This window comes from Zalophus californianus, chromosome 9, assembly GCF_009762305.2.
Source record: "Zalophus californianus isolate mZalCal1 chromosome 9, mZalCal1.pri.v2, whole genome shotgun sequence".
NCBI lineage: Eukaryota > Metazoa > Chordata > Mammalia > Carnivora > Otariidae > Zalophus > Zalophus californianus.
In genome coordinates this window covers 88219096-88243486 of record NC_045603.1, presented here as the reverse complement: position 1 = coordinate 88243486, position 24391 = coordinate 88219096, and the positions used below count along the sequence as shown (strand labels likewise).

At 32.6% G+C, this 24391-nt stretch overlaps 1 protein-coding gene across 1 annotated transcript in view; it reads left to right on the top strand.

Annotated features, from left to right (window-relative positions):
* PIK3C2G (phosphatidylinositol-4-phosphate 3-kinase catalytic subunit type 2 gamma) overlaps positions 1-24391 on the top strand; it is a 382139-nt gene that overhangs the window by 44364 nt on the left and 313384 nt on the right. Inside the window, exons 5-6 of the mRNA XM_027593856.1 lie at positions 3828-3942; positions 22616-22718. Coding sequence (XP_027449657.1) covers positions 3828-3942; positions 22616-22718 — 218 coding nt within the window. The remainder of the gene's footprint in view (positions 1-3827; positions 3943-22615; positions 22719-24391) is intronic.

Sequence of the window (24391 nt, the reverse complement as noted above, 5' to 3'; positions counted from 1 at the left end):
GATTCTTATTTTTCTAAAGTTTTAGAATTTCTTTAAAGTTGTCTAATATTTTATTTCACTGTTATTGTAAACTATTTTGCAAAACAATAATAGTTCTTCAAACATTAGTTGTTACTAAATGAGTTTCTACCTATGAACTGTTTTTTCTTGACAAAAAATGAGCCAACAAATATTTTCTTTTCATCGATTGTTATTAACATAATTATTATTTTGATTTTTTCTTTCTTACTCTAGTCAAGATTCTGAGTTAGTGCAGATGGCTACAAACATAACAATGTTATGTTAGAATATTTAGTTAGGACCATCTGGTTTGAAACTAACAAAAACCAACTCCTGCTGCCTTAAGAAAAAAACACTCTTAAAGAATATAGAGATTTCTTACAGAATTTAAGAGTAAGAATTCAGCAGATTCAGGAATGTACTAAAGGCACAGATGAAATAAGCAGTCCAAAATTCCTGTATGCATCTCACCTCATCTCTTCTATATATCTATTTCTTAGGTTTCCCTTGCTTTCTGCTGACTTGTTTCCCTTGCTTTTCCAGAACACATGGAAAGCCAAGCTCTCAAGCTTAAATGCTATTTGGCCAGCTCCCTAAAGAAAATTCAGTCTCTCTATTAGATCTAATTCCAAATTTCTAAAAGCGGGATTCTGATTGCCAAGCCAAAATCAGTGGTGTTGAACCCTGAGCCAATCACAATCTCTGTCATATTGGCCTCAGTTGCTGGAGAAGAGGGAATAACTGTGAACTAGGGAAACCACTTCTCTTCTTCCAGTTTAAAATATTTAATTTCCAACATCTCTCCCTCTCTCTCTGGATGTTCTTTTGTTGAATGTGGCGAGTTGGAGGTCATTTTTTAATTTTATGAGAAGTTTCAGGAAATTGATTAGGTCATTGTGTCTAGTGTTTGAGATGTATAGTAGTAAAGAGGATGTCTATTCTCAAGCATATTAAAAATGTTTATGAGAAGGAGGAAGTGGAGATGGAGGAAGGGGTGAAGTACAGAGGAAGAAGGAGAACGAAGCAGAGGAGAAAGGACACGTTCAAGAAAACACACAGAGCTGCACATGCCACTGTTGGGAGGAAAACATTTCCTCTATCCACTTATATTTGAAGGGGGTGGGGTGGTGGCTGTGACTTAGCTGACAATAGATTAGTAGGAGAAAAGGCAAAGTTATTTACACATGCATGCAGACGTTACTTGTTGAATACCCAGAGGTAAAGGTTTATATACCAATTTAATATAAAAGTATATGTGTGTGTGTGCAGGGGGTGTCACCTGGAACTTCAATAGGAAAATAAGGAACTATATATATGTATTCATGATAGTGGATGGGCAGTCTGTCTCCTTCCTGGAATTTGCAGGAAATTCCCTCCGAAGGAAGTTAATGGAAGCTGTATTAGGGAGTCTCTGCTTTAGTCAGATAAAGAAAGTTCAGATAAGATTTCAAATATTTTCACTTTGAAATAATCTTTACGCCAAAACTGTGATCCTTTCACCACTTTATATAAGTGTTTTACTAGTAAATACAGATGTGCTATAAAGAACAAAATAGTGTATCTGAAGAATATATCAAGAATGACTTCAACAAAAAATAGAAGCTGTTCCTAGAAATTTAGGGAATAATGAAATCTAGATAAATAAAGAGGAGGAGATGGGTGAGGATAAGGCATTTTCATCCAAAGAGAACAGTTTCCCCAAGACTGAGGAAATGGAATCCTTTAGAGAATTACGTTTTTTGAGCAAAGAATTCTGTGTTCCATAATCTTCAATTATCACTTCAGTGAAGATGATTCCCTTGTCCTTATTTCCAAGGACAAAATTGCTCTAGAGTGTCCTTCCTTTCAGATTTAGATGATTCATGGTTAGAACTGTATTAGGAGGCCGTTTGTGACCTGCCAAGTGTTGGAAGTAGAAGTCAGTTTGCAGAGATTAAAGAGTGATTGAGAATGGTTTACAGAAGTTATCTACTTTTTAAAGAAGTTTGGCAGTAATGAGATGGTTAAAAATATACTATCTTAAGGGAATGAAATGGATGACGGGAGATTTTATTGGAAGATTAAACAGAAACAGAAATTTTAAGAAAAAACAAAAGCATCTTTGGAGTGGAGAATATTGAATATATAAAAGAAAAGGGACTTAATTGATGGAAATGGGACCTAGTATAAGGAAAACAGAAATTAAGAAGTAAGATACAGCAAAAAGCAATGATTCTTATATCTCAAAAGATGGGTAAAGAGGTAGAGGATTATGTGCAAAAAACTAGAGAGCCAAATTAATTAAAATGAACTGGTGTTTCTGGGGATATTTTCTTGCCATCATATACTGGCAATATTCTCCCTTCCTTGTCAGAGCCCTTACAGTCACGATTTTGCTGTGGCCATATTTTCTTCTAGCTTCCAACACCATTTCAATCATTATTCCCAAGCAACAGAGTATTTAAGATACTCTCTGCCATGTCAAACCATTAACACAATCCTTAATTCCATGATGATATTTACCATTTTTTCTCTGACCATTTCTTAGAAAATACCTTGATCTACCATAAAACCCACATTTTAAAATCCAGCATTATTCTCTTCCCCCGTTTTTTTGTGGCAGGTCCTGCAATGTCAGTTGCACTACATTTTGTTAGCCAGTTTGTGTCAAAAACCTTTTCTTCCAAACAAAAAAGTATGGACGTAAAAGAAGCTATAGCAAAATAAAGACATAATTGCAAATTAAACACAACTCAGATGAATACAATTGAGAGTTTGCAGTATGCTGTTCAAATTCCCACTGGTTAGGGGTGATAAGTACAGTCTGTTTGCACTTGCTTCATTGATTGAGACCATGAGATCACACTCAAAGCATGGAGATATATAGATATAGATATAGATATAGATATATAATTTTCAACTATCATCATTTATGGTTATAAATGAGCCCTGTACTAGTTGTCATTTATAATTAGGAAAATATTTAATAGGCAAATATTACTGTAGCAAGTCAGTATGGTTCTGGACACTATTAAATGGCATATGTATGTAAGAGCTTAGTGGGGAGATTGTGGAATGTAAAGACAAAGGAATTTACCTTATAGTATGCTTACATTTTGAGCTCCATAGAAGGTAGAGAAAAAAAAGCACATGTTCATTAAAGTTATTATAATGCTGTCCTACATGGAAACTTGAGTGATTCCCACATGGGAAAGGAAGAACAATAAGCTTGGAGACTTAGAATCATTGACAGCACAGGCTTTGGAATCTGACAGATTTAGGTTAGACTCTTGACCTGCCACTTATCACTCACTGAATCTCCTAAGTCCCTATGAGTAACCACAATAGAATACTTTTAAAAAAAAAAATTTATTTACTTATTTGAGAGAGAGAATGAGAGAGAGAGGCAAGAGACGGAGAGGGGCAGAGGGACAAGCAGACTCCCCTCTGAGCAGCCCAATGCAGGGTTTGATCTCAGGACCCAAGAGATCACAACCTGAGCCGAAATCAGAACCTTAACCCACTGAACCACCCAGCTGCCCTCACAGAATACTTTTTTATGCAGAGCCACAATGTATTAAGATTTTAACATGAAGAATACAATATCTAGCTCTGTCAGTAATATGAAGACAGACTGATTAAAGAAAATGCAAAGAATTGTTTTTCAAAGTATCTCCAAATTTAACCAGACTAATAAATGAGATGCATCTCATTTTAACTCCTCTTGATGGAGCTAGACAGTTACAATAGTTCATAATATATATATCTTTTTTTGTGCTCAAAACTTTTATCCCAGCCAATATATGATAAGCTCTTATTAACTTTTTATTATTCACCTTTGTTTTTAGCTAATTATCTTGTCAAAGACCTAACAGCAGAGATTCTACATTTTTGTACAAATGACCAGTTATTCCCCAAAGATCATCTTCTAAGTATATGTGGCTCTGAAGAATTTTTGCAGAAGTAAGTATCTTATTAAGGTAAAATTTGATCATTGTTATAACCTATGCTAAGGCAGTTCTCGCTTCGGCAGCACATATAATAACCTATGCTAAGGCATACTTCATTTTTTTCCTTTAAACATACTTTGTACAAACACCATACTCTTATAACCAATATAATTAAATTAACTTTGCCCTTTTTAAGGTGAATTCAAAATTTTATGACTCATGGCAACAGTCTCATTCTTGGTTTTATTTAGTATTTTGTGTATTTATGGCAACATGTATTTAAGTGACCTGTGACCAGGAGGGTGATATTCTCAGGACATGGAAATTTCAGTTTTGAAACCAAGAAAATCCTAGGCAAAACAAGTCACTGTAATAAAGCTTATTAGAACTGATCACAATTTTTTAAAAGTAACAAATTATTTTGTAATAAGTAATTTTTGATTTGGAATAATATTAGTATGCTGATTAAATGCTGATTTTTAAAAATCACAGAGGGTTTCAGTATGAGCATTATAACATTTTCATAAAAGAGTAACCTTCATTTCTTTAGTCAGGCAGCTCTTATAACAATTAGAAAAGTCTAGGTAGGTCAACTGCAAATACTTATTTGATAGAAAACTCACTTTCTCTTATTATATCACAATTATGACTATTCTGAAATTTCTTAAAGACCAACCTTGAAAATATAATACAATTTTAAGAGAGGAGATATTCCTTTGCTTCGTCTGCAGTTATTCTAGATAGTAAAGTCATAAACTAGTCAATGAAGTGAATTGTCATTTACATTTTTCCTTTGTGTTTCCACAAGTGTCTAAAGAATGACAACAGTCTCATGGAAGTCAAAGTGTATTTCGTTTCAGATACTCGTTGTCACTGTCATTATTATTCCATCATAAATGTATGTGAAAATTTGATGAATTTAACAATATTATCAGCAAATCCAGTCCTTTATTGTGCAATGTTAACTGTGAGTGACTTTTAAGACTGAATATTTCCCTTTTTGTAATCCCAGTTATAACAAAATAATAATAAAGATTTATATGAAATCACAGATGTTTTTGTACTGAACTCACAGATACCCCCTTCTTTCTTATCTATTTGAACCTGTTAACATACCCAACGACTAGGCTGCTACATTCTTCCAACATATGGTTTTTGAAAGTATATCCAAAGAGCAAGGAGAAATACTTTAGAAATGTAACCTTACACTGAATACTCATTAAAATTCATCTTCTGAATGTATATGTCTCCAAATGTACATCCGGACTTTGGCTAATGTCAAACATTAGATACAAAAAATTAGAGACATTGTTAAAATTATGTATTTAGTATTATCAGTAGGAAATATCATCCCACAAGCAAAAGTGTTAAAGAGATAGAAATTTGGAAGAGTATAATGTGCACAAATTTATAATGGACCTTGTCTTAATTACTGTTTCAAATGTGTAAGTCATCTATAATTAGCTCAACTGTTGACTGGTAAAAATGTATATATCATTTTGCTCTTTTTTCTTATTAATATGAACATAATAGATTTCTAAAATATTTTATAGTCATTTGTTTCTAACAAAATTTCATTTACCTGGGTTTTTATTAAGATAGTAAAGTTACAAGTATTAGTACAGATTAATTATAGTAATTTTTCCCTACTGGAATTTGAAAGATATGTATATATCAGGGATTTACTTACTATTTAGGATTAACATCCTATGTGTTTGGTATGACTTTTTAAAATAACATAACATTCATTATCATTCTTTCTAACATCTAAATCATTCAGGTTTTTTTTGTTTGTTTATTCTCTTGCAATTTGTCTAAAAAAATATGTCCTAGGGGCTCCTGGGTGGCTCAGCTGGTTCTCTCTCTACTTATCCCTAGCTCTTTCTCTCTTTCTATCCTCCTCTCCCACTCTCTCTCTCTCTCAAAAAAAAAAAAATAATAAAAATAAATAAAAAACCATGTCCTTAAATACTTGGAAATCTTCATAATGTTCTTCTATAGAGGGAACACAGGTAACACATAATAAAGTTAATAATGTAATAGGTAATAATTTAGACTCAACAGTTATAGTACTATGTCTGGAGTATTTGACTAGCTTTGATTGTAATAATAATAACCATTCATCAAGTGCTCGTTATTTGGTTACCTCATATTGGGTAGACTTCTAAGTCTTATGATATTATCAGTATGTTAGATACTGTAATTACCCTTGTTTTACAGACAGGAAGTCTGAGGCTTTGTTTAAGATCACAGTTTAACCTGGTAGAGTGAAGCCTGAATTCAAACCTGGGTTTGGCTGTTTGCCCTGGGTCTGAACTATGAAACAATAGTGCAAAAGCTCTTGAAGGATATACAAGAAATAGTAAATAGGTTCTTCGTGCTGGAGCACAGGGTGAAAAATATGTGTAGTTTCTTAGGTGTCTGCAGGAATGGGGTGCAGAGATTGTATTAGTCTACTTCAACTCCTATTGAAAACTGCACACATATAAAACATTTGGTTAATCACTGAGAATACAAAGGTAAGTTATATATAATCTTTGCCCCATCCCTTGCCTAAAAATTCATAAAGCCCTGTAATGCTCAATCATGTGGACAGTATTAGCATTATTATAATCCAAATATTTGTAGATCACAGAGGGATTAATAGCAAGAATATGGGGACAGTGCAAAGAAAAGTCAATGATAAACTTGTATTTAAAGAATAAATACTGAGGAAAAAAAATCAGTACCATGTGATAAAATGTTAATGGCCTTAGAATATGTAAAATACACTTAAATTTTGTTCTTAAAAAATAATTACCAAGAAAAAACAGGCTAAGAATGTGAGTAGCATGAATAGAAATTCAATGGACAAGAAATTATTTAAATATTTTAATAACAAACATCCAATTAAAACAATGAGATACCATTTTTGCCCATCAAATTCTTAAAATACTTATGATGAAATTCAGTTGGAAATGGACAATATATAAACAGCTGCTAGAAATATATATTGATATAACACTTACTGAAGAGAATTTTGTCAAACATGTTAATGGTCTGTAGAAACGTGTCTAAAACTGATAGATCATCTGTGTTTCAGCAATTCTGCTTCATTGAATATTTCTAAGTAACAATCATAATAATACAAAAAGACTTAGTTATAAAGGATATTTACCATAACATAATTTCTAGTATTAACAATAAGAAGAACAAAAACTGGGAAAAAACTAAATCTCCAATAGTACTCCGAAATAGAGGTAAGATAGGTCATGAACATAATTTTATTATAAAATGACATAGAATTTATAAATTATTAAAAATATAGCATCATATGTCTTAAAATGAAAACATGCATCATAGTTCTTAAGGATGAAAAGGTATCTTTTCAAATCATGTTTAAATATATTAATTTTTGTTAAAACAAGTGTATTTCTATTCAGAAAGTAAGAAGAAATCTTTTTTTAAAAAAAGATTTTATTTATTTGAGAGGGAGTTAGAGCGTGCCGGAGCACAAGCCTGGGGGGGAGCGGGGAGAGGCAGACTCCCCGCTGAGCAGGGAGCCCAACGCAGGGCTCTATCTCAGGACCCCGGGATCATGATCCCCGCAGAGGGCAGACACTCAACCAACTGAGCCACCCAGGTGCCCCAAAAAGAAGTCTTATACACTAAAATGTTAAAGTAGTTGATTTCACCTTGAAAAAGAACTACAATACAAATTATATTTATTTATTTCATTTTAATTTACAAAACTCTGATAAACCTGCCTTTTTTGCTATCAAGAGATTAAGGAAATAAATAATTTCTCATGGAGATGAAAATAATAACAGTAAAATAACAGCAAAATCTACTTCCCTTATTAAAAGTCTTTAATGGACTAGAATTTTCACAAGTAGTACCATTCATTCTCATATAAGAAAGCATTATCTCCATTTTACAGATGGGAAAATTGAGGGTAGGAGAAAATAATAACTTATAATAATAAAATAACAAAATAATAAGGTTACAAAATTTGGAAGCAGCAAAGTCAGGATAGCACAAGTTTATCTGGCTCTGAAGCCTGAATATTTCTAATACATAACAAAGTCTCCTTCATAATAAAGGGCCACTTCAAAATAAAAATTAATAGGGATAATGTTTCATTGGGGAAAATGACCAGTTACTTGGGTTGTAAACATGGGTTTATAATTCCGCACACAGCATTTAGGTCAAACACAAGGAAATCATAACTTGTAGAACACTCATTTTCTGACATATTTAAATTTTTAACAATTTTAACCAGAAAACATTTAGAAATGATTTGACTAAAACAAAGGTAAATCATAATCACCAAAGGTGAGCTTGTTAAATTTCTGATTAGACTAAAATTTTCTTTTTGGAATTTTGAGACTCTTTAAGCAATAAATATTATCAAAACAAATTTTGCCCACTATTGATAATGCTACTCTATTACTGTTGCTTTGGCAAAATGAGTTTAACTTCCTTTAACTTCAATTTCTTTATCTTTAAAAAAAATTATTTTTAATGCATTGTTCTACTTTACAAATGAGCCATAGGATTACATTTTAGTAATCTTTAATTCCAAATGTAAGAATTTTATTAAGCCCCTACTAATCTTTTCAGGGTGTATGGATTGCTTTGAGCTCCAGAGAAGTGTAGGTCTAAGTAAATTAAAATATTATGTGGTTGTTCAGATACAGTGAACTTAAAAGTAGAGAAGTATTCTCTCTTCCCCTGCCCCAACAAAAAACCACTATTATTTTTGAGGGATGATTTAGAAATTTTTTTCATTTTAAATTCTCCTTATGTTATCAGAACTATGCTTTTCAAACTGTTCTGCATTATGAAGATAGAGATAAATTATATTTAGTTGCTACTTTTGCCATTTCTCATCTATTTTAGACTAGGTAAGGGCAAATCCTTAAAATGTAAACTCCTTGGTTTCTTCCAGTCAGTATATTTGTCTTACTATTCTAAGACTTTTTGTCATCACAATTAATGTCAATGGTCTAGATGCTTTCTCATAACTTTGTTAATCGTGTATTTATGATGCTCTATTCATATTTCCTCCTTAAGTCATACTTTGTTATTTCATTGAACTCACCTGTCTTTAGAGGCCCAAGGATATTACTAACCTAATAATTTGGACTCTATGAAAAAAAAATTTACACATTTTTCCAAAACAGTACATTGAACAAAACTGAATTTAATAAACAAAGCAATTAAGATACTATTTCTATTCCATAACCTATTGGAAAATTAAGAAAGATAACTTTTCTAGGAAGTACAAATTCTCTTTTTTATATGTCAACTATATTATTATGGCAACTCATTTATAACATTCATTCTAATTTAGTATTACCAATTTTTTCTGTAAGTTAAAACATTCCATCTTCTCTCTCTCTCTCTCTCTCTCTCTCTCTCTCTCTCCCTTTCTCCTCCCCCCCCCACATTGCTCTTGCTCTTGCTCTGTCTCTTCCTCTCCCTGTTCAATGTTTCCATAAATACAGAAACTCACTTTAATAGCATGTCTCTGTAACTATTCTCAAAAATGAGAGGGTTCCTGACCTCTTACGCCTAGATATCATGTCTTTACCAGATGCTTCAATTGTATCAAATAGTTTCATTAACTACAGTATTCTCCTCAAAAACTGCTTTCTTTATACATGGTTTTAAATAATATATTATGAACAAAGAAAAAACTAAAGAATTAGGTCAGAAACAATCAATTTTCTCATAGGTTCAAGATAGCTTAATACAAAATGGTCAGCATTATGAAGTATGGAATACAAAAACTGCAAATTAGAATCTGAATAAATTAAATAGAGAAGTAATAGAAGGATAAAAGGAATCTTGTACATTCAAAAAATATTAACATCTTCCATCATGTTCCTGGTCTGTTGACCCCAAATTAATTACCACAGTAGGAAATGTCCTTGGTAATTTCATTTCCCCTTTTCCCATGATCTTATCCAGTAGGCAGACCCCCATCAGGCTAAACAATGGCAGGCTTGAGGACAGGACCTATCCACTACTATCTCTTTTCTTCCCTGTTAGATGCAGTACAGATATAAAACCCAAAGTGTGCCTGCTTCTGCTTTCCTTCTAGGGAGTAACAAGACTCATATCTTCACCTACTCTTGTAACCATCTTACATGAGCTTTTTCTTCATAAATATATTTGTAATATATGAAGTATAATTTTACTTCACAATTGTACCCCTTAGTATCTAGCCCAGCATTTACTGGGAGTGCAGGGTTTTCTGTTTCTTACTCCTAACCTATGTGATATAAGTAATTTCTTCTCTCAAAAGTCTTGCTATGTGTTTTACTTTCTAATTCAGCTTAAAAACAATGTTTCTTAGGCACTGTGTGAAACAATAACATTTACTGCACTTAAAAGCTTTTTGTTGAATAAATCATGACTGCACTGTCAGTAGCAAATCACAAGTGCTGCATAAGAAGAAACCGAATAATCTTTCTTGAAAATTCTGCTTGGGCCATTTGTTTACAGTTGTGACCAGGTGTTATATTCTTGATTTAAACAAAACAAAACGAAACAAAACAAAACAGTTCTTTATGATTTAATTGACTTTTGCCAAGGAATGCTAGAACCCAGAGTGCTAAAAAATGTAAAAAGAAAAAAGAAAAACAAAACCTATGTAATTAAAAATCTTACTTTGAAATTGTCACATACATTCTTAAATCTAAATTTAAAAGGCAGTATCTACCTCTTTACTTATCAGCAGCATTGATTAGTTTGATCTGGCTAACTACTTGGGAGTCTCTTTTCTCTCTTCTGAACTTTCCTAGTAGAGAAAATGTTGAATAACCTTTGATTAGAGTGAAAAGTCCTCTTTGAAAATTAAATCTAATTAGAATTTTAAAATAATCTTCTTTAAAAAACCTACTGTTTAAAAAAATTAGCTAATCTCATGACAATTTGTATTAATTTGTTCTTTAAACATTTGATTATAAATTGGAATTGTTTTATTCAAAGTAATCAGACCATTAAATACCAGTAAGGAAAAGGCCAAGTTATATAAAGTTGAAGCTATATAAAGTTTAAACTTTATATGTAATGATTATACTCACCAGCAGTAAAAACTGGGTTGTATATATCCCTGGGGGTAAAAAATGAGTCTCTTTCTTCTTAATAAAATTAAGGATTCCATTTAGCAAACTTGAACAAATTGATTATTTTCAGCATATTTGGAACAGCCTAAGATTACCAATATTATAATTGACTCTTTTTAGCTTTTTAGACTTAATTTGGTCAAACAAATAGCTTAAGGTATTTTTCTCTTTTACATAACTTTGCTCTTCCTCTTATAAATCACAAAATCATGTCAGAGAATTAGAAAAAAACATGTCATAACTTTCAGAGCTCTCACATATAATAATAAAAGTTGTGTTCTGTTAATAAATCATTCATTAAGAGTATCTTGAGTTACTTCAATTCAGTTATTAGATCTCTTTCAGAGTACTTTTCCTAACATTTAAAAATTAATTTTGGCTCCTATCTTTAATAAAGAGATAGCTAAAATAATGATAATAATAATATACTGTATAAACTTGCATTTGGTTTTAACCAATAGTTCTATACTAGAACAAATGTTCTAATATGTGAATACTCTCTATATAACTTCATTTGAAAGCAATTCCCCAAAGAAAGAGCTTGTGCTAAATAAAGGTTGTTTGTTATTAAAAGCTACAGGTAAGAATTATAGCATATTTCAGAACCAAGTTTTCTAAAAAGCTTTGTAATGCTTATACACGCATCATAAACCAACAGACTTGATTCTTTTTATCAAGTTTTTATAAAAGATATTATAAAAGTTTTATCAAGTTTTTATAAAAATAAAAACCTGTTGCATGATTTTTTTCAAGGAGACAAAGAAAATCAGAACTAAACAAAGGTATATAATTTAATTTCATTATACCAAAACTATAATAATCAATAGGCAGCTATCAAGCTATTTTTGTTACTCAAAAACATTTATTTCTAAAAACTAAGAAATAGAAATCCCACTCCCACCTTCCACAAATTTTGAATCAACTGAAGTTCTATTTTTCTTAAATAAGGTAAAGGAATTAGCTGGAGAATATGTGAATTGCATAGTATTTCAAATTAGCCAGTATCATCTTAATGAGGCCTAAGTGAGTTATTTTAAGTTTAGTTCTTGAATGTTTTGTATTAGTAAAGTCTAAAGAATGTTTCTCCTCTGGAAGTTTGTGGGAAAAATAATGAAACCTTTGAAATGGGATAAGATCTGTATTTTTTATTTTCTTGAGTTGGTGACTGTATTACAAATTTTGCACACCATATCTCCAAAATAACTCCCTGGAGTTTAGTATACATTTTTGCAAAGGACACAAAATTCCACATTCACCAATATGTTTCCTCCTTATTTACTTTCTATCTTATTTATTTAAATTGTTGTGCTATTATTTGTCTTTTGTGAATGCACAGCTTAAAAGAGGGCATTGTAAACTTGAAAGTTGTTAAAACATTTCCTCTACATTAAAAAAATTGAATTTAAGAAAGTATGTGTACTATATATGTAAAGAAATACAACCATATTCAAGTGAAGAGGCATGAGGGATAGTTGCCTTTTTACAAGCTGGAGGGAATTCTTTTTTTTTTTTTTAAGATTTTATTTATTTATTTACTTACTCATTTTTCTGATGTAGTGTTCATTGTTTGCATATAAAACCCAGTGCTCCATTCAATATGCGCCCTCTTTAATACCCATCACCAGGCTAACCCATCCCCCCCACCCCCCTCTCAGTTTGTTTCTGAGTCCATAGTCTCTCATGGTTCATCTCCCTCTCCGATTTCCCCCCTTCATTTTTCCCTTCCTACTATCTTCTTTTATATATAATAATGTATTACTTGTTTCAGAGGTACAGGTCTGTGATTCATCAGTCTTCCACACTTCACAGCGCTCACCATAGCACATACCCTCTCCAATGTCCATCACCCAGCCACCCCATCCCTCCCACCCCACCACCCCAGCAACGCTGTTTGTTTCCTGAGATTAAGAATGCTGGAGGGAATTCTTAAGAAAAAAACGGGGCAACCGAAAAGAAAGGTTTAGATCTCTTAGGTGCAGTTCCGTCTTGAATTGTAGCTGCTGGGATCAATTTATGTCCCATAGCGGGTCCCTATTCAAAACCATGACCCTCATCTACTAAACACCCTGTGGCTGTGAGCCCTAGTTTTAGAATAGTCTCTCTAAATCATGAAGTTTAACTTGTCCTATTCATGGTTTCCCTGAAAGCAAAATAACAATAAAATTGAGGAGCACTGATTGAGGAAAACAATGTACACTGATCTTTATTTATGTTGAGTAGCAACAAATAACACTTTAAGCATAAATCCATGGTGTTTTCGTTGTTTACAAAATTTACTAGAATTAAGGATTATGATAGATGTAAAATCATCAACATTTTTAAGTGGCAAATACAAAAGGAATGTATGTCTGCACAGAATACACATAAGTATTTGAAAAATATTCTCTGGAGTGCTACAGTATTATTATTTTAATATTTTGTTATATTTACCTTACATCTCTTAGTCAACCTAAGTATTAAAAGGAAGATTAATTGTTGAATTTCCTTAAAGAAATATCTTTAATAGCTCTCAGCAATTCTGGCTCTCAATATTTATAAAATCAAATGGACTTATATTTTTTCCTATATATGACTATAATATTTCACAATGCATCTCTGTGACTACTTCTTACATATAAGAATGAAGAATATTTAAACCTAACTAGGTGGTCCTATAAAAAAGGATATGTATTTATTCCAATAAAAGAATGTTTGTAAATGTGAGTTTACAAGGAGTGCCTATCCTGATGGGAATCAATATTTGTAGGTCCAACATTACTCAGGATGTCTTTTTGCCCATAAGATAAATTTGAAGTATTCATTTTTTGGTGTTAGGTAAAGTCATTAATCTCTCTTTATATAAACATACTGCTATAGAAATACTTTAAAATAACATGAGCTACTTATGAATAGGAAATAAAAGTAATTATGTGCAAGGATTCAGCTTTTGGTGTTTAAATCTTAAATGGCAGGTATACCCATAACAGTTCCTAAGATAGTAGCTAACAACACACAGCTGGAATCAAAGATTTGTTGAGGGAATAAATAAATGGATGTGCAGAATTTTGATTTACTAGTATATATGAGGAAAAAACCTAAACTTTTCCTTGTATCATAAAGATTCAGTTCATTTAACAGCCTATTTTCTTACATGATTATCAAATAAAACTACTAAGAACCTATATTTGAAATGTTACCAGATTGAGAAAAACATCTAATGTGTATAATCTGAAGTAGATAATTCCAATATTCACATTATAAACATAGCAATACCTAATGTGGCCTTTTCTCTTAGTGCTCAAATCCTGTTCTCCATTATTACCCAATTTAGCAGCAATGTTTGTTTCTCTTTCTCTTGCTATGGTAGGCTTTTTTCCTATCTTTTCTGATACCTAGAGTCATCTAACACTAACTGATTTTTCCTTATTCCATTCACTCATTAAATTCTATATACCAACCTTCTTTCTATTCTTTAATGCTTTGTTTTCTTTTTCTTTCTTCTCTTTCCTCTAGATGAGCTCTGTCCAATGGAAATGTAATATGGGCCACATAATTATTTTAAGTTTTCTACTAGCCACTTTAAAAACATATAAAAAGAAACTGGTAGAAATAAATTTTAATACAACATTTTATTTATTTAACTCAAATATTTTATTTAACCAAAGTGGTATCATTTCAACATGTAATCAAAATTTTAAAAATATTGAGATGTTTTACATTCCTTTTCTGTGCTAAATCTTCAAAATTCAGTATGTATTTTATGCTTAGAGCGCATCTTAATTCAGACAAGTGACATTTTAAGTGTTCAACAGCCATATGTGTCTAGTGGTTACTATATTGGATAGTATAGCCCTAGATCATCATAAACAAATTGACCAAAATGGTGGTCTTATCAAGTAGAGTGATGGCAAAGTGGTGAATAGTAGTTTATAGCTCTTAGAAAGCATATGGTTATTGGAGACTCTATAACATCAGAGACTTAATCTTAAGTGACAATTCTATCACAATAATAGTTTTTGTTATTGCTAACACACATAAAAAGGACTGTTAGTATTTTAAATATGATATCTGAAAAAATGAGGTACTAAGTAAAATCTCAATATAACATGTTCTGTAACATAAATTAGCTTACCCATAGACGTCACCTTAATACATGTAAAACATTCTGGCATATTAATGTTTTGTTCCACTAAAAACAGTGGCTAAAAGTAAAGTACACAGGAAGCTGCTGAGAGTGGACAGTATTGTACACAGTGACCAGTGGCCATTCACCAAAAGTGAATTTTTTTTTTCTCAACTCAGCCTCAGGCTCTGTCTTGAAAATGCTTACTGCAGAATTCCACAATTTTTGTGCATTTTGCTCTTGCCTCTGTATTTAGAAGCATCAAAGGTTTCTTATATCCTCTTCCAACCAAATTAGTTGGCTTTTTAAAAGCCAACTCTTTTATTTGCTATGATATTTCTTTATATTTTTTGAAATTAGATGCATCTTTTTAAAATTTTATTGTATTTAAATTCAATTAATTAACATATAGTGTATTATTAGTTTCAGAGGTAGAGTTCTGTGATTCATCAGTTGCATATAACACCTAATGCTTATTACATCACATGCCCCCCCTTAATGTCCATCACCCAGTCACCCCATCCCTGCCACCCACCTCCCCTCCATCATCCTTCGTTTGCTTCCTATAGTGAAGAGTCTCTTATGGTTTGTCTCTCTCTCTGATTTTGTCTTATTTTATTTTTCCCTCCCTTCCCCTATGATCCTCTGTTTTGTTTCTTAAAATCTGCATGAGTGAAATCATATGATAATTGTCTTTCTCTGATTGACTTATTTCTCTTAGCATAATACCCTCTAGTTCCATCCACGTTCGTTGCAAATGGTAAGATTCATTTTTGATGGCTGAGTAATATTCCATTTTATATATCTATACCACATCTTCCTTACCCATTCATATGTCAATGGACATCTGGGCTCTTTCCATAGTTTGGCTATTGTGGACATGGCTGCTATAAACACTGGGGTGCAGGAGCCCCTTCGGATCCCTACATTTGTATCTTTGGGGTAAACACCTAGTAGTGCAATCGCTGGGTCATAGGGTAGCTCTATTTTCAACTTTTTGAGAACCTCCATGCTGTTTTCCAGAGTGGCTGCACCAGCTTGCATTCCCACCAACAGTGTAAGAGGGTTCCCCTTTCTCCATACCTTGCCAACATCTGTCTTTCCCTGACTTGTTAATTTTAGCCATTCTGACCAGTGTGAAGTAGTATCTCATTGTGGTTTTGGTTTGTATTTCCCTGATGCTGCATGATGTTGAGCATTTTTTCATGTGTCTTTTGGCCATTTGTATGTTTTCTTTGCAGAAATTTCTGTTCATGTCTTCTGCCCATTTCTTGACTGGATTATTTATTTTTTGGGTTTGAGTTTGATTAAGTTCTTATAGATCTTAGTTACTAGCCCTTTATCTGATAAAACATTTGCAAATATCTTCTCCCATTCTGTTGGTCTTTTGGTTTTGTATGGGTTTCCTTTGCTTTTCATCTTGATGAAGCCCCAATAGTTCATTTTTGCTTTTGTTTTCCTTGCCTTTGTAGACACATCTAGCAAGAAGTTGCTTTAAAACTGTGCTGATATTTTTATTAAGATTTGTATATGTGTGTCCATGTGTGTTCTGGTTAGAGACTTGTATTGATTTGAGTGGTGTCTTCCAACTCTATTTTCCCAAGAAACCTGTTATTTTTAGCCCACAATTTGCAAAACACCTCACTGCCCCCTTATATAAAAATATAGCAGGAGGGGAAGAATGAAGGGGAGTAAATCGGAGGGGGAGACGAACCATGAGAGACGATGGACTCTGAAAAACAAACTGAGGGTTCGAGAGGGGAGGGGGGTGGGGGGATGGGTTAGCCCGGTGATGGGTATTAAAGAGGGCACATTCTGCGTGGAGCACTGGGTGTTATGCACAAACAATGAATCATGGAACACTACATCAAAAACTAATGATGTAATGTATGGTGATTAACATAACAATAAAAATTTAAAGTAAAAGTTAAAAAAAAAGAAATCTTGCTAAGCTCTTCATCTTCAAAAAGGCTGACATAAAATATTTGATCAGAGCTGTCAAGCATTCTAAATAATTAGCAGAAAAAATTAATTTATTTTCAGTTTTTTTAACTACTTAGACTGATGTCAACACTACCCAAAGTCATCACATAATCACTGTGCTATGAAAATAAAGTCAAATGCATTATTAAAAAAAAAAAAAGAAAGAAACATGTGGGAAAAAAGAAAAAAAGAAACATGTGTATCATATTATACCAGGAATGCCTAAATCTATAAATAAATTTTAAGTGTGCTATTTTTACTCCAAATATTTATGTTCTAATATCTGGTCTTATTTTGTCAAACCCAGTGTCCTTATTTGCAAAATGAGAGATTTGGGCCAGGACTGTTCTTCCTTTCCAGTTTTGAGATCTTTCTTCATGCAAAATCATACATGATACCCCATAATTAGAATAATTAGTTATCTTCAGGACTGGATTAATATAGTAAAATGCAAATCTACCCAACAGCCCACCAAAATTCTCATGAAACAATAGGAAAATTTATTACTAAAAAACCTCCTGGTAAAACAAGAAGAGTGACAGCATGGGAAGGACGAAACAATTGCAAGGGGATTGTGGAACTCCTAGGTAAAATGTCAAAAGATATCCAAAATAGGAGGAACTTGGGACATTCATTTGACAGCTTTATAAAAAACAAAACAATTTCCTAAGGAATGATGCACTTTCAAAATTAGCTCAAGGAGAAAAGTATAAAAGCAGGAAAACAATGAGCAGTGTGGAGTGAAAATTTAGTTTTCGGCAAATTGCACCAAACCTTCAGGGACTAGGGATTGTCCAATTATATAAACTGTTCCAGGACAGAGAAAACATATATGCAGTTTACAAGGCTGGCCTAATTGTGATGCCTAAAACAAATAAAGGTAATAAAATGTTAAAATTATAGGCCTATCTAAATTTTGACATATGCAAGGAACCTTAAAAATCTGCTAACTAAATCTGCTAGTGGGACAAATCTACGCAAAAATGTAAAAATAGTTATACATTAGGGAAAATCTATCAATGTAATTAGTATATTAACACATTCAAGAAAAAAAATGATCTTCTCAATATGATGCACCAGATACAGAAAACCTATCTGATAAAATTTGAAACTTATTTATAATTTTTTAAAAATCATTAACAAAATAGAACACAAAAAATATACAGCAGGAATACACAGCAAATATCATATCTGACTATTAATCATTTGAGGCACTTCCTATAAAAGCAAGAAAATGAAAAGGGCATCTACTATCATTACTACTATCCAAGAGTGTTCCAGACAACAGGAAGCAAAAATGTTGGGAAACAATAGATAAAATTCTAATTATTTTAAAAGAATATAATTTTCTTGAAAAATCCAAAATAATCAACTGAAAAACCATTAAGTATTACAACAAGATTCCACAAGCTAAGTCAACACGTAAAACCAATTAATAAATATCATGAAAAAAAACTTTGACTTAAATAGAACAGAATCTTTAAAATATCTTGCAAAAAGCATAATATGTGTAATGATGACCTGAAAGAAAATGAACACTTTACTCAAGGGTATAAAAGAGAATTAGAGTGCATGTAAAAATATACTTATCCTTGAAAAGAAGATTCAATATTATAAAAATACCAATTCTTCTTACATAATCCCATAAATTAAATATAAGTCAACACTATATTAGCATTTTCTCCTTAGCACTGGCACACTAATTCTAAAATTGTTCTGGAAGCGAAACTGTGCAAAAATAGATAATATAATTTTTTAAATAGTGACTTTCATTTCCACACTTCAAAATATGCTAGAAAATTAAATAATTGAAACAATTTGGTATTGGCACAGGAATAATGCGTAGATTAATGGGATATACAGAGTCCAGAAACAGATCAGATATTTATGAAAACTGGTCATGTGATAAATGCAATAGGTCAGAGATGAAAAAATGTCCTCATTAAAGATGTTCCAGAAAATTGCCATTATGTCGGAAAAATGTCTAAAATTGGAGCTACATATCACTCTTTACTCAACAAATGCATTCCAGATAGATTGTATATAAAGACATAAGTGTAAAGAACAAAAAAGAAAGTGTTGCTATGAAAAAAATTAAGTTGAATTCTTTATAGATAATTGATAAATAGGAATCATTAAAAACTATTACTGCTAAATTAAATGTGGAAGAAACAAGTTTAAAAGATTAGAGCAATTCCTCATATCAGTGAGGTCATATGATACATGTCTTTCTCTGATTGACTTATTTCGCTCAGCATAATGCCCTCCAGTTCCATCCACGAGGAATTCTTAATCTCAGGAAACAAACTGAGGGTTACTGGAGTGGTGGGGTGTGAGAGGGATGGGGTGGCTTGGGGAGGGTATGTGCTATGGTGAGCGCTGTGAACTGTGTAAGACTGTTGAATCACAGACCTGTACCTCTGAAACAAATAATATATTATATGTCAAACAAAAAAAAAAAAAAAAAAGGAAGAAGCAAAAGAAGACAGCAGGAGGGGAAGAATGAAGGGGGGGAAATCGGAGGGGGAGACGAACCATGAGAGACCATGGACTCTGAGAAACAAACTGAGGGTTCTAGAGGGGAGGGGGGTGGGGGAATGAGTTAGCCTGGTGATGGGTATTAAAGAGGGCACGTTCTGCATGGAGCACTGGGTGTTATACACAAACAATGAATCATGGAACACTACATCAAAAACTAATGATGTAATGTATGGTGATTAACATAATAATAAAAAAATAAAAATAAAAGATTAGAGCAATAATTAAAAATCTAAACCAATTCCTTATTCAGGTTGTTCTTCAAGTCCAACTACATGCTCTTATAAAGAAGGTGGAACCAGAAGTTAGAAATAATTACTTATAGGTTTGGTTTATGCCAGAAAGAAGTCATAAAATTGTAATCAACAGACCCTGCATCCTATATCAAAGGATTTCTTTACTCTGATATTAAAACTTTGGCGATTGAGAGTCTATTTAGATATTCTTAGTTAAAAAATGAAATGTTCTAAGATGTCTTTTTCATAATTCCCATCTCTAACTTTGTTTTATTTACACTTTTCTCGATCTCATCAGTTTAGTGATAAGAGAATATGGAACTACAATTGAAAATGGCCTCTAATTGGGCGATTGGAGGGCAATGAGAGAGAAATGAACTGAAGTCATATTTTGGCTCTAAGGCTTGAGAGTGTGATAAACACTGGGATTAAATTGAGGTTACAATGGAAAAGACTTAAGATACATGTTATTTAAAAATTAGGTAACCACTGGATGTTAAAAATACATTTATGTCTCCCAAGCCTCTAAAGATAAAGAAGAGACTCAAAGAAGACTCAATCTCAACAAATGAAGGAAAATAATTAAAAAATCATAGTTAATATAAACCAACTATAACATAGCAAAAGGCATTGCTATGAGTGAGATAGTTTAAATTTTCTGATTATAAAGCAGTCTCAGAAAATGAGTTAAAAAACACTTAGCTGTAGGCTAGAGATATAGCTAAAATAAAATGATTTCATTTTTAACAGAAATATATATGTAATTGGCTACTTATTTTGACTTACGAAAGAAGTGCCATAAACTCCAAGAAACTGTTATTCTGGAAAAGAGAAAGAGGAGAATTTTTCTTACCTGTTTTATTTTTTACAGTTTACTACAATTCAAATGTTTTCCATGAGACTACATTCCTATAAAGTAAGTTTAAAAAAATGGAGAGATGAGTTATAGGGGAAAAAAGAGACTTGCAAAATCTGATAATTACCCAAAATCTGATAATTACTCAGATCTTGCCATACACACATACACACACACATCCATACAGACAGTGGGGCAAAGATAAGGGAAGAATTAGATCCTACTTTTAGAAAGGGGTAGAATTGGCAGATTTAGTAAATGAAAATATATAGGCTCTCCAGTTAAATTTGAATTTCATAAAAACCCCAAATTTTTAAATTACATATAAAATATTACATGACACATACCCATACTAAAAAAAATTATTCACTATTATCTGAAATTCATATTTATCGGCCATCTTCTATTTTATCTGGAAGCCCTAGTAAGGGGCATACATACAGGTGGGTGAAGTAAAAAGTTAGTTCAAGAAAGTAGTAATGATATCCAAGACTGAAGTCACTAGACTGGGGTCCATTGTCCAGACTTCAACACACTGAGGAAAGGAAATTTTGATAGCAAGGTGGGCCACTACTCTTAAGCTGGTTCCCCGAATAGGAATAGGAAAACGGGACTCTAAGCATGGAAAGAGGATTTAGGGTTGGGTGTGAAAGGAGAGGAACCTGAATCCATGTGAGAATATGGAGAATGCCTTTGGAGCAGAACTTGGGTGATGAGGAAAACAGGAGCTCAAGGAATACACGTGCCATGCTTTATGTTTAGCCGAGCAACAGAAAGAACTCAAGGAGCAATCCAGAGCTCGTGGAGAGCACTGAGACAGGAATCGAATAGGAGGAAGGGACAGAGGATGTAGAACACATGTTGTGAATACTAACATTCACCATTTTGACAAGGGGATAGGTGTTGAGTTTTCTTAAAAAAAATAGCAATTGTCAAAATAAGAACATTTACAGAAAATTTAGTAGCTATCACAGAGTAATGCTTTATTTTTCTGCCATTGTTGAAAATAAGTGGTCCAAAATATTAGGTGAATTTTCCAGATAAATGAATATATCACCTTAAGGGTCTCAGATGTTTTAACATATAAGGTTTTTTTCTCTTCTGAAACCCTTCATATATTTAACTAAGATCCTTAAACAAAGTACATTAACAAATTCATCCTTTTTAAAGAGTCTTACAGAGGGAGAGAAGGAAGGAAGGAAGGAAGGAAGGAAGAAGGAAGGAAAGGAAAGGAAAGAAAGAAAGGAGGGAGGGATGGAGGAAGAAAGAAAGAAAAATTATGCCATTAGAAATTTCTGAAATATGTAGGGATATTTTTTCTGTTTAATTCGCTCATCAACCCTTTGATGTAGATATTAATAATATCAATTCTAAAAATATATATTGAGTTTCAGATAGTTTAAATGGCCTGCTTATCATGGAGCTAGTATATCTGTCTCTAAAGCCTATGACATTTCTACCTCACTGCTCCACATGGTCTCAACATATACTTTGTGGCACCAGTTAGACCTCCCAGAAGCATGTTGTCCTCAGCTTTGAGATGGCCAGATAAAACTAACTCTGAATATGTAAAATATTCTTTATTATAATTTATGTCCATTCTAAAGGTATCTAATCATTTTCTAACTTGGTATACTTTAAAAATAATTGTAATAGCTTAATAACTAATATTTTAAATTGTCATTTAAAAATGAATATGAGGATATATTTTTAAATAAATGTATAAAACTAAGGCTTTATATAAAACTTTTACCAGACTAAGTTCCAAAAGAAAAGAAAAGAAACTGAGAGAGGAAAACATACACTTGGGGGTTTTATGGGAGGAAATGACTGTATTCATTTTTTTTCTCCTTTAGTGATTTTTCTTTGGGGAGCCACAAAATATTTCAGAAAGATAAATCTGTTATTCAACTCAATCTGCAGAAAAATGGGAAAGTTCCAGGAAAGTTATGTCGCAAGGTAAGATTTTCTTAGCATTAGTCTCAATTTTCAAGCTGATCATTTTAAGGACAATATTCCTATCTTTATGGATTGTTGCCAATTTGGAATTACATAGCTTAATGAATACATGTTCATTTGAGTATATTTACTGAAACATAATGAAATATTTATCTAAATGCCTGTTAACAATTTGGACTGAAGCAATTACATGAACACATTACTGCAACCTTAGTATAATAGCAAATCAATTGGCCTCTTGGAAAAATCATTTATGAGAAACTTATTAAAGTTATTACATTCATACTATCCATGAAGCCACTAGGAAGTGAACAGAATAAAAAATGTGAAGGGGAAACCACTGAAGAAAGAAAAATAACACACCTCTCATTCTATCTGAAGACTGTTTATGTCGGTATCGACATAATTTAAATCAGGACAGATTAATATTCATAATATATATAATAAAACTACCTCAAAAGGGATTACTCTGCTTTAATGACACAATTTCATGCTGTTAGATATGAATTTTATTCCCTATGTGATGTCTTGAGTTATTTCAAACCCAAATTGCACAGTATGCAATGAACTTTGATATTTTGGCAGCTTTATCTGTAGAAGCTTCCAATTACCTGCTTTAAGCAAAAATCCCATTCACCCTGTCATTTACATCAGATAACAGATTTCCAGTGCATGACTCTTTTTCTTTTTTTTCTAGTTTGAGGTGTTTCATCATAAAAAGTGTTAGGTAGTGCATTAGGTTGCAATATATCTATGTGGAATATAACATAACGAGGCCAAAAGAGAGTTGTTTAGAAAAATCTTTTGGAACTGGTACTCAACTCAGCCAGTGTTGACAGCTCCAGAGCTATGCATCTGAAATCTCCACAGAGAAACATTATAAAGTACAACTAATACTCTTAAAATTAATATATCCTAAGAGTCTTCAAATTGTCCTCAATGTTTTGAAAAAGCTGAAATCATCATGTTTCATTTCAACATGGGGGAAGACGAGAAAATGTATGATTAGAATTTCTGTTCTCCTTGAGAACTTTCATGTTGCTAAAAAATAACATCTCATTGGGAGTAATTCACAAATCACTAACATTTCAGTTTCATGTAAACTAAGGTTTATACTTAAATCCATTTAACACCACTACTCGGATACAATGTGTACGGACATATATTTTATGTCTGGGAATTCACATTTCTATTATATTTAAACTTCACAATAATTCTATGCAGCAAATACTATTAAAAATAACGAAAGTGAATCACAGGGAGCTCCATAACTTTCCCCAGATCATATTCATGGGACTAGTAAGCAAGCAGAGGAGCTTGGGTTTGAACCCAGTCAGTCTCCATAGCCCATACTTTATGCTATCAAGTTATATGACAAGTACACTTAAGATTTAGAGGTGACTGAACGCAAAAGGTTTAGATGTGACTTTCAGCACAGCTGGTAAAAATTCTAGCCATATATATATATATATTCTTTTTGTTTGCTATTTTAGAGAGAGAGTGGGGGAGGGGCAAAGAGAGAGGAAGAGAGAGAATCTTAAACAGGCTCCACTCCCAACACTGAGCCTGACCTGGGGCTTGATCTCAAGACCCTGAGATCATGACCCGAGCCGAAATCGAGTCAGACATTTAGCCGACTGAGCCACCCAGGCGCCCCTTGTTTTGTTTTCCAC